General features: G+C 47.6%; 1 protein-coding gene across 1 annotated transcript in view; it reads right to left on the bottom strand.

Moving 5' to 3' along the window:
- Window positions 1-3,529: 3,529 nt before the first annotated feature.
- The window catches only part of PHGDH (phosphoglycerate dehydrogenase), a 55,482-nt gene continuing 41,139 nt past the window's right edge, over window positions 3,530-17,872 (bottom strand). The window contains exons 8-12 of the mRNA XM_063935461.1: window positions 17,150-17,302; window positions 13,476-13,608; window positions 13,239-13,363; window positions 12,729-12,924; window positions 3,530-3,751 (exon numbers count right to left, since the gene is read on the bottom strand). Coding sequence (XP_063791531.1) covers window positions 3,624-3,751; window positions 12,729-12,924; window positions 13,239-13,363; window positions 13,476-13,608; window positions 17,150-17,302 — 735 coding nt within the window. The 3' untranslated portion in view covers window positions 3,530-3,623. The remainder of the gene's footprint in view (window positions 3,752-12,728; window positions 12,925-13,238; window positions 13,364-13,475; window positions 13,609-17,149; window positions 17,303-17,872) is intronic.

Here is a 17,872-nt window from a genome sequence, read left to right as displayed (position 1 = left end):
CAGTAGCTGAGACTACATGTAAAGGCCCCAATGACAGTACTGCAGTAGCTGAGACTACATGTAAAGGCCCCAATGACAGTACCGCAGTAGCCGAGACTATATGTAAAGGCCCCAACGTGCCCCAACGACAGTACCGCAGTAGCTGAGACTACATGTAAAGGCCCCAACGACAGTACCGCAGTAGCTGAGACTACATGTAAAGGCCCCAATGACAGTACCGCAGTAGCTGAAACTACATGTAAAGGCCCCAACGTCCACCAACGACAGTACTGCAGTAGCTGAGACTACATGTAAAGGCCCCAACGTGCACCAACGACAGTACCGCAGTAGCTGAGACTACATGTAAAGGCCCCAACGACAGTACCGCAGTAGCTGAGACTACATGTAAAGGCCCCAACGTGCACCAACGACAGTACCGCAGTAGCTGAGACTACATGTAAAGGCCCCAATGTGCACCAAAGACAGTACCGCAGTAGCTGAGACTACATGTAAAGGCCCCAAAGACAGTACCGCAGTAGCTGAGACTACATGTTAAGGCCCCATTGTGCACCAACGACAGTACCGCAGTAGCTGAGACTACATGTAAAAGGCCCCAACGTGCACCAACGACAGTACCGCAGTAGCTGAGACTACATGTAAAGGCCCCAACGACAATACCGCAGTAGCTGAGACTACATGTAAGGCCCCAACGTGCACCAACGACAGTACCGCAGTAGCTGAGACTACATGTAAAGGCCCCAACGTGCACCAACGACCGTACCGCAGTAGCTGAGACTACATGTAAAGGCCCCAACGTGCACCAAAGACAGTACTGCAGTAGCTGAGACTACATGTAAATGCCCCAACGTGCACCAACGACAGTACTTCAGTAGCTGAGACTACATGTAAAGGCCCCAACGACAGTACCGTAGTAGCTGAGACTACATGTAAAGGCCCCAACGACAGTACCGCAGTAGCTGAGACTACATGTAAAGGCCCCAACGTGCACCAACGACAGTACCGCAGTAGCTGAGACTACATGTAAAGGCCCCAATGTGCACCAAAGACAGTACCGCAGTAGCTGAGACTACATGTAAAGGCCCCAAAGACAGTACCGCAGTAGCTGAGACTACATGTTAAGGCCCCAACGTGCACCAACGACAGTACCGCAGTAGCTGAGACTACATGTAAAAGGCCCCAACGTGCACCAACGACAGAACCGCAGTAGCTGAGACTACATGTAAAAGTCCCCAACGTGCACCAACGACAGTACCGCAGTAGCTGAGACTACATGTAAAGGCCCCAACGACAATACCGCAGTAGCTGAGACTACATGTAAAGGCCCCAACGTGCACCAACGACCGTACCGCAGTAGCTGAGACTACATGTAAAGGCCCCAACGTGCACCAAAGACAGTACTGCAGTAGCTGAGACTACATGTAAATGCCCCAACGTGCACCAACGACAGTACTTCAGTAGCTGAGACTACATGTAAAGGCCCAAACGTGCACCAACGACAGTACTGCAGTAGCTGAGACTACATGTAAAGGCCCAAACGTGCACCAACGACAGTACTGCAGTAGCTGAGACTACATGTAAATGCCCCAACTTGCACCAAAGACAGTACCGCAGTAGCCGAGACTACATGTAAAGACCCCAACGTGCACCAACGACAGTACCGCAGTAGCTGAGACTACATGTAAAGACCCCAACGTGCACCAACGACAGTACTGCAGTAGCTGAGACTACATGTAAAGACCCCAACGTGCACCAAAGACAGTACCGCAGTAGCTGAGACTACATGTAAAGGCCCCAACGTGCACCAACGACAGTACTGCAGTAGCTGAGACTACATGTAAAGGCCCGAACATGCACCAAAGACAGTACCGCAGTAGCTGAGACTACATGTAAAGGCCCCAACGTGCACTAACGACAGTACTGCAGTAGCTGAGACTACATGTAAAGACCCCAACGTGCACCAACGACAGTACCGCAGTAGCTGAGACTACATGTAAAGGCCCCAACGTGCACTAACGACAGTACTGCAGTAGCTGAGACTACATGTAAAGGCCCCAACGTGCACTAACGACAGTACTGCAGTAGCTGAGACTACATGTAAAGACCCCAACGTGCACCAACGACAGTACCGCAGTAGCTGAGACTACATGTAAAGGCCCCAACGTGCACTAACGACCGTACCGCAGTAGCTGAGACTACATGTAAAGACCCCAACGTGCACCAACGACAGTACTGCAGTAGCTGAGACTACATGTAAAAGGCCCCAACGTGCACCAACGACAGTACTGCAGTAGCTGAGACTACATGTAAAGACCCCAACGTGCACCAACGACAGTACCGCAGTAGCTGAGACTACATGTAAAAGGCCCCAACGTGCACCAACGACAGTACCGCAGTAGCTGAGACTACATGTAAAGGCCCCAACGTGCACCAAAGACAGTACCGCAGTAGCTGAGACTACATGTAAAGGCCCCAACGTGCACCAAAGACAGTACCGCAGTAGCTGAGACTACATGTAAAAGGCCCCAACGTGCACCAAAGACAGTACTGCAGTAGCTGAGACTATCGCACTGTTACCCGGGGTCAACACTTATGTATTTGTGGTTATTTCTGTGTTGCGTATATGTAACGTTGTCTTGAGTATACATAGTAAAGGTGTATGTGCAGTCTGTGTAGTGTTGCAGAACGGGTAAAGCGGATACATGGCTAGCGTGGTTACAGTATGTGCACCTACTGCTCTGTGTGCATTAATATAAACCTCACTGAATAGCCAAACATGTTACTGTCTAACTTAGTGTAACGTATAAACTCACCAGATACAATATTATTCCTATGTGACACCTAATGGGAAATCCGCCTCTGTACACTTGGGTGATTAAGGAACATGAGTAACCCAGGGTAGAGTACAGATAAGTGGATCAGACCCATTACATGGTAGGGGGGTTACAGAAGAGTGACAATTATTGGCCAGCATTGTTTGGATGGAGAACAGGTCATACCATATTTACTAATTCATAATATACATGTTTAAATAATTCAAATGAGAGGTTAAATCTTATTTATTATGTTCCACGTTTAAAGGCTGATTTATGTATTTAAAATCAATTTTATATCTTGCATATCCTTACTGAATGACCCTGCCCTCAGCAGGCAATAGATGGAGCCTGCCCCCTCTCCATCCATAACCCTAGGAACCCTTAGTCGGCTTTTACTAAAGCCCAAACATATCCAGTCTGTTTTGCAATCACAGACGTTTTCCTGGGTTTTTAAATCATATGGGTCAGAAACCTGGAACAAATATATCTCCGGTGTACAAGGACAAATATATCTGCCATGTACAAACTTACCAATGCTTTCACCTCAAGTTCAATAATATTTGTATGTTTCAGGATTCTGACACTATCCCCCAAACACATTATCTGGTGTAACCACCAATACACCATATAAGGGGCAACCCCCTCCCGGGAACACCAGATGATGGGATCCCTCCCAATACGCGGTATAAAGAGGCGGTACTCTCAGACACACTATGGATGGTTAGAACCATGCGTTTATTGTGAAATATATGCACAGGAGTGATTAGTAACAGTCTAATAGCAGTAACAGGAATGTGGCGCCTCCGCTGGTCAGAGTGTGAGCTGCACGCAGGCTCCGAGGAGAGACACATCAGACAGGGGAGCAGAGATACCGGCCACAGTGTATCCCCCAGATGTATGGAGTGTTTGCAGGTGACTCCCTGCGGCTGAGAGTACCTCTGTAAGACAAGAGAAGACGCTGGTAAGACAGGAATGCAGCTTCTGTGAAACCTAGATACAGTATATAGAATGTATACACAAACCAAGGCTATACAGGTTACAGGAGATATCACTGTTACACCAGCCCACAGAGGAACCACAGGGTAACTGCTGTGTGCGGATATAGGGGGCGAGAGCACATCCTGCCAGTGTATAAATGTACGGATTGGGGAAATGATTGCAGTTACGTGTGACCCTGGGCTGGAATGTAACCAATCACCTCACCGGCTTCAAACGCCCAGAAAGAGACTTTATTTCTGAACAAGATATTTAACAGAAGCAGCAGAAGGTTACTGGAAGTCACACTGAATATTTCAGGAAATCTATTTACTACTGTATATGTAGGCGATGATAATACACACAGTGCATCACACATCCTGCCATAACCTCACACAGTGCGTCACATATCCTGCCATAGCCTCACACAGTGCTCCACACATCCTGCCATAACCTCACACAGTGCGTCACCTATCCCGCCATAACCTCACACAGTGCGTCACCTATCCCGCCATAACCTCACAGTGCGTCACATATCCCGCCATAACCTCACAGTGCACCACATATCCTGCCATAACCACACACAGTGCTCCACATATCCTGCCATAACCTCACACAGTGCGTCACCTATCCCGCCATAACCTCACACAGTGCGTCACCTATCCCGCCATAACCTCACACAGTGCACCACATATCCTGCCATAACCTCACACAGTGCTCCACATATCCTGCCATAACCTCACACAGTGCTCCACATATCCTGCCATAACCTCACACAGTGCGTCACATATCCCGCCATAACCTCACACAGTGCGTCACATATCCCGCCATAACCTCACACAGTGCACCACATATCCCGCCATAACCACACACAGTGCACCACATATCCCGCCATAACCTCACACAGTGCACCACATATCCTGCCATAACCTCACACAGTGCACCACACATCCTGCCATAACCTCACACAGTGCACCACACATCCTGCCATAACCTCACACAGTGCACCACACATCCTGCCATAACCTCACACAGTGCACCACACATCCTGCCATAACCTCACACAGTGCACCACACATCCTGCCATAACCTCACACAGTGCACCACACATCCTGCCATAACCTCACACAGTGCATCACATATCCCGCCATAACCTTACACAGTGCACCACATATCCCGCCATAACCTTACACAGTGCATCACATATCCCGCCATAACCTTACACAGTGCACCACATATCCCGCCATAACCTTACACAGTGCACCGCATATCCTGCCATAACCTCACACAGTGCGTCACATATCCTGCCATAACCTCACACAGTGAGTCACCTATCCCGCCATAACCTCACACAGTGCACCACATATCCTGCCATAACCTCACACAGTGCGTCACACATCCTGCCATAACCTCACACAGTGCGTCACACATCCTGCCATAACCTCACACAGTGCGTCACACATCCTGCCATAACCTCACACAGTGCGTCACACATCCTGCCATAACCTCACACAGTGCGTCACACATCCTGCCATAACCTCACACAGTGCGTCACACATCCTGCCATAACCTCACACAGTGCGTCACACATCCTGCCATAACCTCACACAGTGCGTCACACATCCTGCCATAACCTCACACAGTGCGTCACACATCCTGCCATAACCTCATACAGTGCGTCACCTATCCCGCCATAACCACACACAGTGCTCCACATATCCTGCCATAACCTCACACAGTGCACCACATATCCTGCCATAACCTCACACAGTGCACCACACATCCTGCCATAACCTCACACAGTGCACCACACATCCTGCCATAACCTCACACAGTGCACCACATATCCTGCCATAACCTCACACAGTGCATCACACATCCTGCCATAACCTCACACAGTGCGTCACACATCCTGCCATAACCTCACACAGTGCGTCACACATCCTGCCATAACCTCATACAGTGCGTCACCTATCCCGCCATAACCTCACAGTGCGCAACATATCCCGCCATAACCTCACACAGTGCGTCACACTTCCTGTCATAATCTCACACAGTGCGTCACATACTGTATCCTGCCATAGAAAAAACCTTTTTTATCAGGCGCTAATATCAAATGCTATAAAAAACCCTTTTGGATATAATAATAATCAGCTGCAAAAAGTTAATGACCTGGGGTTAGCAGGTCAATCAAATTGCACTGGGCCACCCAAGTGCAATTAACCACAAAACTCCAATTGTTAGAAACTTTTGCGCAATATTATAAATTTATATGATATGGCTGACAAAAATAACAGACTCCTATTGAATTAAAAATATTTAATAATATATGAATAATCACAAATCATAAAACAAGACCGGTCGTAGTAGTTTAAACATCTAAGATGACAAGTATATATACTTTCCAATAAAAGGAGGTGGACTTAAGCATATTCTGTGCACAGAGGTGTAAAAACTAGCTCTATAGCTAAATGACTTAATTTACAAAGTCAAAAGAATAGATCAAGTGTAGCTGCTGGTAGAACCTGTATAATAAAGGTTTCCAATAGACAGTCACTTTGTATCAAAGTTCCTTTGAATGAAATAATCCCACATAGGTCAGTAAAATGAATGAGAGCAGTTTTCAACCGGAATCTCACGTGAGGTGTGAGCAAGTAGTATCAGCAGGAGTACATCCCGACGTCCACCACACTGGCTTCTAGCTGCGGGGAAAACGGCACCTGCACTGGCGCCTGCTACAACCTGTCCTGCTCGGTCTGAATGCTCCACAGGTCTCCACCTCTACGTGCCGTTTGCGGGCACCGGTGAGCGGCTCCTCTCCACTCAAGAATAAACAACCAGCAGATGAATGCTGCGGCCGGTATGTACTACGGGTCTAACTCCAGCTGGGGTCCAACAATTCAGCCTCTGACGCGTTTCGCTCCTCCCACAGGGGCTTCCTATGTTGGATTATTACATTCAAAGGAACTTTGATACAAAGTGACTGTCTATTGGAAACATTTATTATACGGGTTCTACCAGCAGCTACACTTGATCTATTTTTTTGACTTTGTAAATTAAGTCATTTAGCTATAGAGCTAGTTTTTACACCTCTGTGCACAGAATATGCTTAAGTCCACCTCCTTTTATTGGAAAGTATATATACTTGTCATCTTAGATGTTTAAACTACTACGACCGGTCTTGTTTTATGATTTGTGATTATTCATATTTTATTAAATATTTTTAATTCAATAGGAGTCTGTTATTTTTGTCAGCCATATCATATAAATTTATAATATAGCGCAAAAGTTTCTAACAATTGGAGTTTTGTGTATCCTGCCATAACCTCACACAGTGCCTCACATATCCTGCCATAACCTCACACAGTGCGTCACACATCCTGCCGAAACCTCACACAGTGCGTCACATATCCTGCCATAACCTCACAGTGCGTCACACATCCTGCCATAACTGTTTTGTTCATATGTTTGTAAATCCAGTCATCAGGACACAGAGACATGCGAGTTCACTGCTGTGCTGTTTTATTCCATCACCAACTCCAGGCACACTGCACACTGGACCACCCACTTCCCAGCATCCCCCTGGTCCCAGGGACCATCACTGAAGATTCAGGTTTACACATGTTAGTAAGGGAGTGTCTACAAATATTAAGCATTCTAATACACTAACATCACATCCTCTTTTCTTTAAAGATAAGCCCTGTACGCTTCAATGCAACAATTAACATCATCATATTAAGATCATCATCTAACACGTTTCAATGAGTCTCTCAGGTCTGCGTATTTCCCTTTTCGGTCTTTCATACACAGTCTGTGTTTCATCTACCATGTTGGACCTTTCTAGAATCGTGGTTTGTTCACCATTATGAGGATCATCATACATGTCAGATGAAGGGTATTCTTCAGTCAAGTTGGCTTCATTATGGTTAGGTTGAGATCTTAAATCCACCCGATTACTTCCGTTCCACGCTCTGTACGTATAGTATAAGATATTGGTGCTACTTGTGCTTGCACAATACCTTTCTGCACCCAAATACCTTTCTCGTGATCTCTGAGACGGACTTGGTCACCCGATTTTAGCTCAGATAAGCTTTTTGCTCGCCTGTCATGGACCAGTTTCTGTTTCGCCTGTTAACGTTCCTTACTCAGTCTGACCAACGCTGAGTTAAGTGTATTAAGCAGTTCATCATGTATCGGAAGATTTGCTCTAATCCTCCTTCCCATCAGCATTTGTGCAGGAGAAAGTCCATTCTGTAAAGGTGTACTGCGGTAGATTAAAAGACTTTTGTAGAAATCTTCTTTACCTTCTTGAGCTTTTTTCCATGAGACTCTTTACAGTTTTTACTGAACTTTCCACCAACCCATTTGGGCGTGGATAGTGGGGACTTGACGTAGTATGGACAAAATCCCACTCATCAGCAAATTGTCTAAATTCAGCACTGGAAAACTGAGGACCATTGTCAGTGAACACTTCCATAGGAACACCATGCCTTGCAAAGATTGACTTCATGCAATTGATTACGGCTTTACTAGTAGTTGTATGTAGTGTCTTTACCTCAGGGTAGTTAGAGTAATAATCAGTCACGACAATGTACGTTTTCCCATTACAATCAAACAAATCTGCGCCAACTTTCTGGTACGGTCTCTCTGGCACTGCGTGAGGACTCAGTGGCTCGACTTGTTGTTTCGGTCTATACGCAAGACATAATTCACATGTATTTGTAGTCTGTGCTATGTCTTGGTTCATTCTTGGCCAATACATAACTTCACGCGCTCTCCGCTTACATTTTTCTTCTCCTAAGTGGCATTCATGTATCTTGCACAGCATAGTTTTTCTATTGCCTTTGTAAATAATACCATCGACAACTGTAAGGTCACTGCGGTACATCCAATAATCATGGATAGACAGCGGGCACGCATATTTTTCTGCTGGCGAACCCTTCAGAATGATATCTTTCAACACTTTCATTGTGTCATCTGTCTCAGTTTCTTTCCTAATCTGTTCTGGTCTTGCAAGAGACACTGGTAGAGAAGCTACGATCAAATTAACATAGGCTTCTATCTCTTCATCCATCAGACTTCTGGAACCTTCACTTTTGTCCACAGCACGAGAAAGTGTATCAGCAATGTACATGTATTTGCCGGGACAGTACAGCAAGTGTACATCATATTTCTGTAGTCTGATAAGCTAATGGGACAGTCATGTAATGATTTAGTCATGATAGCTACCAATGGCTTGTGGTCAGTTTCCACTGTAAATGTTTGACCATACACAAACTGATGAAATCGCTCACATGCATATGTGAGATTGCTAGAAGTTCTTTTTCTATATGAGCATACCTTGTTTCAGCACTTGTCAGTGCTCTTGATGCATAGATTACTGGTTGCCATGTATCCTCATGTTCTTGTAACAGCATTGAGCCTAGGCCAAATTGCGAAGCATCTGCTGAAATTCTTATTCTTTTCGCAGGATCAAAGAATTTTAGCACTGGTTGCTCTGTAATGATCTGTTTCAAGTTTTGCCAACTTTCTTCTTGTTCATGTGACCACATCCACTCGTTATCTTTGTCCAACAACCATCTAAGAGAGGCTGTTCATTCAGAGAGTTGAGAAATAAAACTTTCCTAAGTAAGTAATCATTCCTAGGAATCTTCCGACGTCGTCTTTGTTGTTAGGACGTTCCATGTTCACTATGGCTGATATTTTCCTTGGGTCTGGTTTTACACCTTGATCAGAGACCACGTCGCCCATAAAGGTAAGTGTATTCACGCCAAATTCACATTTGTCCTTGTTTAGCTTTAGATTCACTTTCTTGACAAGTTCCATTACTTGTCTCAATCTAGAATCATGTTCTTCCTTTGTAGATACCCAGACAATAATATCATCCATCATTGTTTCAACACCTGGAATATGTTCAAAAATCATGTGTATCTTTTTATGATATACTTCTGGAGCAGACAATATTCCATATGGTAGTCGAAGAAATCTGTATCGACCTTCTGGTGTATTAAATGTACAAAGCTTTGAGCTGGCCTCATCTAGCTTCATTTGCCAGAATCCTGAAGATGCGTCCAATTTACTGAACCATTTTGCTCCTGCAAATTGCAACATGATTTCATCTCTTGTTGGTATTTTGAAATGTTCTCGTTTAATAGCTTTGTTTAAATCGTTGGGGTCTAGACATATTCTGAGTTGTCCATTTTTCTTTTCAACAATTACTAAGGAGCTTACCCATTCAGTAGGCTCATCCACTTTCTGTATCACACCCAAGGCTTCCATGCGATTTAACTCGTTTCAGTTTTTCTCTCAGCGCAAACTGCACTTTTCTACAGGGGTGTATCACTGAAGAAACTTGCGTGTCTATATTTATTTTATGCTCTCCAGGCAAACAACCTAGACCTTCAAACAAGTCTCTGTATTCTGTAAACATCGATTTGCAGTCATCTTCTACTTGTGATGTCACCATAAAAACTTTTAGCAAGCTTAGTTTCTCACAGGAACTTAATCCTAGAATCGGTTGCACATTTTTATCCACAATCAGTAGAGATGTTTTAAACTGTTGTCCCTTATATTTCAGTGTCACTAAGCATGTACCTTTCACAGGAATTTTCTCCCCAGTGTACCCTGTAACTTTCACTTTGGCTGGATGAATTTTAGGTTTTACTCTAAAAGTCTTATAGTCTTGAAACGATATTAAATTCACCTGCGCGCCAGTATCAAGCTTAAAGGAAATGACAATCTGGTTCACAGTTAAAGGGACAAACCATTCTTTCTTATCTGCACTGCAAAGTTCAATGCAATCCATAAAGAATTCCTCTGTTTGTTTAACAGCATGCACATTGGTTGTTTCACTTTTCATTTTGCAGCATTTGGCAAAGTGATTAAGACTACCACTTTTCATGCAGGTTTTACCATAAGCCGGGCACATATTAGGATTGTGAGCATTTCCACATCTACTACACATTTCTTTATTAGACTGTGGCTTAGACTGCTTCATTCTTGAGAATGGAGGTTTGCTTGGCTCTGTTTTCTGCACTACATGTACATCGGCTTCCTTGTGTAACGTTTTGGCTTGAAATCTAGTTATTTCTGCAGATCTACACATAGTCACTGCCTTTTCTAGTGTTAGGTCTTGCTCTCTCAGCAATCTCTCTCCGAGTCCATTATCAGGTATTCCACAGGCAATACGATCTCTAATCAGTGAATCCTTTAAATCACCAAACTCACAGGTTTTACTGAGTGATTGCAGCTCTGTAACATACTGATCAAATCCATCTACAGACTTCTGATCACATGTGAAAAACTTATCTTTCATATGTCACATTTTTCCTTGGCACAAAGTAATCTTCAAACTTTTGCATTATAGAAGATAGCACCATTTTCTGCCCCTCATCAAACTGAAAACCATTATAAATGTCCAGCACATCCTCTCCTATCACATGGAGGAAAATGGATGCCTTAGTTTTGTCAGCCTCTGTATCAGCTCCACATGCAGCAAGATATATATTAAACCTTTGCTTAAATCTTTTCCAGTTTTCAGACACGTTACCAGACATCAGCATGCCGGTTGGAGGAGCTAGTTTATCCATGGTTACTCACTGTTTGAAGATAGGAGCACATGGCAGGCTTTGCAGACACTGAGTATCACAGCCTTACAGACTTCTGCAAGATTCTTTCACACTCTGAGAGCACTAGCAGTCCAAGTCACTTCTTCTGACACCATGTTTTGTTCATATGTTTGTAAATCCAGTCATCAGGACACAGACATGCGAGTTCACTGCTGTGCTGTTTTATTCCATCACCAACTCCAGACACACTGCACACTGGACCACCCACTTCCCAGCATCCCCCTGGTCCCAGGGACCACCACTGAAGATTCAGGATTACACATATTAGTAAGGGAGTGTCTACAAATATTAAGCATTCCAATACAAATATTAAGCATTCTAATACACTAACATCACAATAACCTCACACAGTGCGTCACACATCCTGCCATAACCACACACAGTGCGTCACATATCCTGCCATAACCTCACAGTGCATCACATATCCTGCCATAACCTCACACAGTGCATCACATATCCTGCCATAACCTCACACAGTGCGTCACACATCCTGCCATAACCACACACAGTGCGTCACATATCCTGCCATAACCTCACAGTGCATCACATATCCTGCCATAACCTCACACAGTGCATCACATATCCTGCCATAACCTCACACAGTGCGTCACACATCCTGCCATAACCACACACAGTGCGTCACATATCCTGCCATAACCTCACAGTGCATCACATATCCTGCCATAACCTCACACAGTGCATCACATATCCTGCCATAACCTCACACAGTGCGTCACACATCCTGCCATAACCACACACAGTGCGTCACATATCCTGCCATAACCACACACAGTGCGTCACATATCCTGCCAAAACCACACACAGTGCGTCACATATCCTGCCATTACCTCACACAGTGCGTGACATATCCTGCCATTACCTCACACAGTGCGTGACATATCCTGCCATAACCACACACAGTGCGTCACATATCCTGCCATAACCTCACACAGTGCGTCACATATCCTGCCATAACCTCACACAGTGCATCACATATCCTGCCATAACCTCACACAGTGCATCACATATCCTGCCATAACCTCACACAGTGCGTCACATATCCTGCCATTACCTCACACAGTGCGTCACATATCCTGCCATAACCTCACACAGTGCGTCACATATCCTGCCATAACCTCACACAGTGAGATTTAGGGTCACTAGGAATAAGGCCGGGGAGCAGGAGAACACAGAGGGGTAAGATTAGGGTCACTAGGAATAAGGCCGGGGAGCAGGAGAACACAGAGATGGTGAAAGATTAGGGTCACCAGGAATACGGCCGGTTGGACACCATTGTCCCATGATTACTCACCGAGCAGTTTCAGGACATTTGTCTGACTGGACCACAGGAGCAGAGTGCCACTTAGTGACACTGGACTTCGGAAACGTGAGGGTCCAATCTGTATCAGGCAGGGTATATTGCCACTCAGACCACCAGCTAGAATTAACCCCTCTGTAGACACCTCCAACCTGGTCTCCACCGAGTCTACAGAGTGCTGAGAAGTCACCTGATGAAATAACAAAGGGAGCTCAGTGATTGGGCCACAGAATGGGTGGAAAGTGGCGCTGAAGGAAGAAGACATGCAGGACTATTCGCTAGAGGGGGTACAGGTGCAGATCTAGGGTGCAGGTCTAATATTATGGCTAAAGAGTAGGTAACACTGTGTACTCAGGGAATTGGGGTTGGGGGGAGTGGGGGGGTTGTAGCTTCCACATCTATATCTCTTCCCATTGACATTCCCTGTGTAGGTCCCTGGAGAGTGGGGGCACTGGATAGAATGATGAAGCTTATCGAGTTGCTGGGAACGCCGCGGTATGTTACCTGGATTCCCGCTTCCTTGGCATACAGGCAGGAGTTGACCAGGTTGGCTTTCACATGGGAGTTCTGGAGAAGGCCGATGGCGACAGCAGAGCAGAGGAATGAACCCGAATGTCTCAGGGCGTCTCCTGGTGCGGGAACAAGATTATATAAATGAGGTGCCCTGGGACGAAACAGACATTCCACAATGCACTTCTGTCTGTGGGTGGCCCCGGACACTGCCCGGACAGATGTACTTACCTGTAGTGGTCAGTTGGATCTCTCCGCTGGCTTTAGGCAATAGGTGGTGAAGGAGAGCACCCAGCGCCTCGCCCAGCTTTATCCATGGCTTAGTCTGTGGGGAGAAAGCCTTGCAGAGGGCGGGGGCATTCACCTGTGAGGTGTATAGAACAAGCATCTCACCAGAGGACCACAAGTACAGACCGGTGTATATAAAACATCCACACACATATATACATAGAGACCCCTAGCTTACAGCTGCAGGAGAGGAAGGGACCTGCTGGGCTGCCAGGATCGGGGCAATTATGGGGGATGACTAGAGCAAAGCAGCGGGCAGTACCAGGGCTGTATTTCATAAACAGGGGTATGTACAGACTGGCATGGTGGTAGGTGCCTCTCAGTTTTCCCCAGGTGCTGAGAGAGGTCACTAGAAATGGCTGAACCCGTTCTGGGCCTGTGCACCCTTGTATTGGAGTGACTGAGGGCTGCCTCGGACTTGCTGTACTCTGCTTGCAATGCTGATGGAAAGGATCCAGCTGCTGCGCTGCCTGCTGTATTGTGCACCGCTACATACATCACAGCGGACGCCAGCAATTACCGGGTAATGGTGGATGTGGGGGTGTCCATTCTCTACTCAAAGTGACTATGTGCTGCATAGGTGCCGAGCACATTCAGCGCCACCGTAGTTACAGCCCTGTCCTGACATGTGGATAACATGGCACTGCACCTGCTGCTTGTCCTGTTTCTGAATGTTGCAGCACACTCGGCAACGACCTAGTTACAGCCCCATCCTGACATGTGGATAACATGGCACTGCACCTGCTTACCATCCTGTTACTAAATGTTGCAGCACACTCGGTACTGCCCTAGTGACGGCCCTGACATGTGGGTAACATGGCACTGCACCTGCTTACCATCCTGTTTCTAAATGTTACAGCACACTCGGTACTGCCCTAGTGACGGCCCTGACATGTGGATAACATGGCACTGTACCTGCTGCCTGTCCTGTTTCTGAATGTTGCAGCACACTCGGCACCCCCCTAGTTACAGCCCTGACATGTGGGTAACATGGCACTGCACCTGCTGCTTGTCCTGTTTCTGAATGTTGCAGCACACTCGGCAATGACCTAGTTACAGCCCCGTCCTGACATGTGGATAACATGGCACTGCACCTGCTGACCATCCTGTTTCTAAATGTTGCAGCACACTCGGTACTGCCCTAGTGACGGCCCTGACATGTGGGTAACATGGCACTGCACCTGCTGCTTGTCCTCTATGTTGCAGCACACTCGGCACCCCCCTAGTTACAGCCCTGTCCTGACATGTGGGTAACATGGCACTGCACCTGCTGCTTGTCCTGTTTCTGAATGTTGCAGCACACTCGGCAATGACCTAGTTACAGCCCCGTCCTGACATGTGGATAACATGGCACTGCACCTGCTTACCATCCTGTTTCTAAATGTTACAGCACACTCGGTACTGCCCTAGTGACGGCCCTGACATGTGGATAACATGGCACTGCACCTGCTGCCTGTCCTGTTTCTGAATGTTGCAGCACACTCGGCACCCCCCTAGTTACAGCCCTGACATGTGGGTAACATGGCACTGCACCTGCTTACCATCCTGTTTCTAAATGTTACAGCACACTCGGTACTGCCCTAGTGACGGCCCTGACATGTGGATAACATGGCACTGCACCTGCTGCCTGTCCTGTTTCTGAATGTTGCAGCACACTCGGCACCCCCCTAGTTACAGCCCTGACATGTGGGTAACATGGCACTGCACCTGCTGCTTGTCCTGTTTCTGAATGTTGCAGCACACTCGGCAATGACCTAGTTACAGCCCCGTCCTGACATGTGGATAACATGGCACTGCACCTGCTGACCATCCTGTTTCTAAATGTTGCAGCACACTCGGTACTGCCCTAGTGACGGCCCTGACATGTGGATAACATGGCACTGCACCTGCTGCCTGTCCTGTTTCTGAATGTTGCAGCACACTCGGCACCGCCCTAGTTACGGCCCTGACATGTGGATAACATGGCACTGCACCTGCTGACCATCCTGTTTCTAAATGTTGCAGCACACTCGGTACTGCCCTAGTGACGGCCCTGACATGTGGATAACATGGCACTGCACCTGCTGACCATCCTGTTTCTAAATGTTGCAGCACACTCGGTACTGCCCTAGTGACGGCCCTGACATGTGGATAACATGGCACTGCACCTGCTGCCTGTCCTGTTTCTGAATGTTGCAGCACACTCGGCACCCCCCTAGTTACAGCCCTGTCCTGACATGTGGGTAACATGGCACTGCACCTGCTGCTTGTCCTGTTTCTGAATGTTGCAGCACACTCGGCAATGACCTAGTTACAGCCCCGTCCTGACATGTGGATAACATGGCACTGCACCTGCTGACCATCCTGTTTCTAAATGTTGCAGCACACTCGGTACTGCCCTAGTGACGGCCCTGACATGTGGGTAACATGGCACTGCACCTGCTGCTTGTCCTCTATGTTGCAGCACACTCGGCACCCCCCTAGTTACAGCCCTGTCATGACATGTGGGTAACATGGCACTGCACCTGCTGCTTGTCCCGTTTCTGAATGTTGCAGCACACTCGGCAATGACCTAGTTACAGCCCCGTCCTGACATGTGGATAACATGGCACTGCACCTGCTGCTTGTCCTGTTTCTAAATGTTGCAGCACACTCGGTACTGCCCTAGTGACGGCCCTGACATGTGGATAACATGGCATTGCACCTGCTGCCTGTCCTGTTTCTGAATGTTGCAGCACACTCGGCACCCCCCTAGTTACAGCCCTGTCCTGACATGTGGGTAACATGGCACTGCACCTGCTGACCATCCTGTTTCTAAATGTTGCAGCACACTCGGTACTGCCCTAGTGACGGCCCGGACATGTGGATAACATGGCACTGCATCTGCTGACTTTCCTGTTTCTGAATGTTGCAGCACACTCGGCACTGCCCCAGTAACGGTCCTGTCCTGACATGTGGATAAGATGGCACTGCACCTGCTGCCTGTCCCGTTTCTGAATGTTGCAGAACACTCGGCACCGCCCTAGTTATGGCCCTGACATGTGGATAACATGGCACTGCACCTGCTGCCTGTCCTGTTTCTGAATGTTGCAGCACATTCGGTACCGCCCTATTTATGGCGGGGACATGTGGATAACATGGCACTGCACCTGCTGCCTGTCCTGTTTCTGAATGTTGCAGCACACTCGGCACCACCCTAGTTACGGCCCTGACATGTGGTTAACATGGCACTGCACCTGCTGCCTGTCCTGTTTCAGCACCACCCTAGTAACGGTCCTGTCCTGACATGTGGATAACATGGTACTGCACCTGCAGCCTGTCCTGTTTCAGCACACTCGGCACCACCCTAGTAACGGTCCTGTCCTGACATGTGGATAACATGGCACTGCACCTGCTGCCTGTCCTGTTTCTGAATGTTGCATCATTTTCACTTTGGTAATTTACAACATTGTTACTTATGACCTGCACAATCTGCAACAGCTGTAGCTTTCTATTTTACTATTAACATCGCCCTCTGCTGGCTGCACTGCGCTATAGCAATGCCTAGCAGGGGGACAGCATTCAGGCTACTAACCCAGTCTGTGTGGCAAGGAAGCCATGAGACACACACACACAGCAAAAGCCTCCAGTATACTCACCGCTCCCGCAAGCGCCCGTTCCTTCGCCAAATCCACAATCTGCAACGCAATCTCTTCCCCACATCGGTTCTGGGCCTCATGTGTGCTGGCCCCCAGGTGGGGGAGACTGATCACTAGTGGGTGGTCTACTAGAGCCCGGTCACGTGGAGGTTCCTGATTAAGAGACGTCACCATTTAGGAGTGTACCCTAATCCTTATGACATGCCCCCCAATATGTCAGACAAAACCCCCAATCTCATCCAGGTTGGGGAACGTCTGAATTTATGCAGAAAGTTTTGCTAATTAGTAGCCTGTAGGCTGCCGGGGATCCCGGCCGCCGGCATACCATACTACACCCGCCTGTAGGCCGCCGGCATACCATACTACACCCGCCTGTAGGCCGCCGGCATACCATACTACACCCGCCTGTAGGCCGCCGGCATACCATACTACACCCGCCTGTAGGCCGCCGGCATACCATACTACACCCGCCTGTAGGCCGCCGGCATACCATACTACACCCGCCTGTAGGCCGCCGGCATACCATACTACACCCGCCTGTAGGCCGCCGGCATACCATACTACACCCGCCTGTAGGCCGCCGGCATACCATACTACACCTGCCTGTAGGCCGCCGGCATACCATACTACACCCGCCTGTAGGCCGCCGGGATACCATACTACACCCGCCTGTAGGCCGCCGGCATACCATACTACACCCGCCTGTAGGCCGCCGGCATACCA

The sequence above is a fragment of the Pseudophryne corroboree genome, chromosome 7, assembly GCF_028390025.1.
Source record: "Pseudophryne corroboree isolate aPseCor3 chromosome 7, aPseCor3.hap2, whole genome shotgun sequence".
Classification (NCBI taxonomy): Eukaryota; Metazoa; Chordata; class Amphibia; order Anura; family Myobatrachidae; genus Pseudophryne; species Pseudophryne corroboree.
Note: the sequence above shows the minus strand (reverse complement) of the source record. Positions and strands in the feature narration are given on the sequence as shown.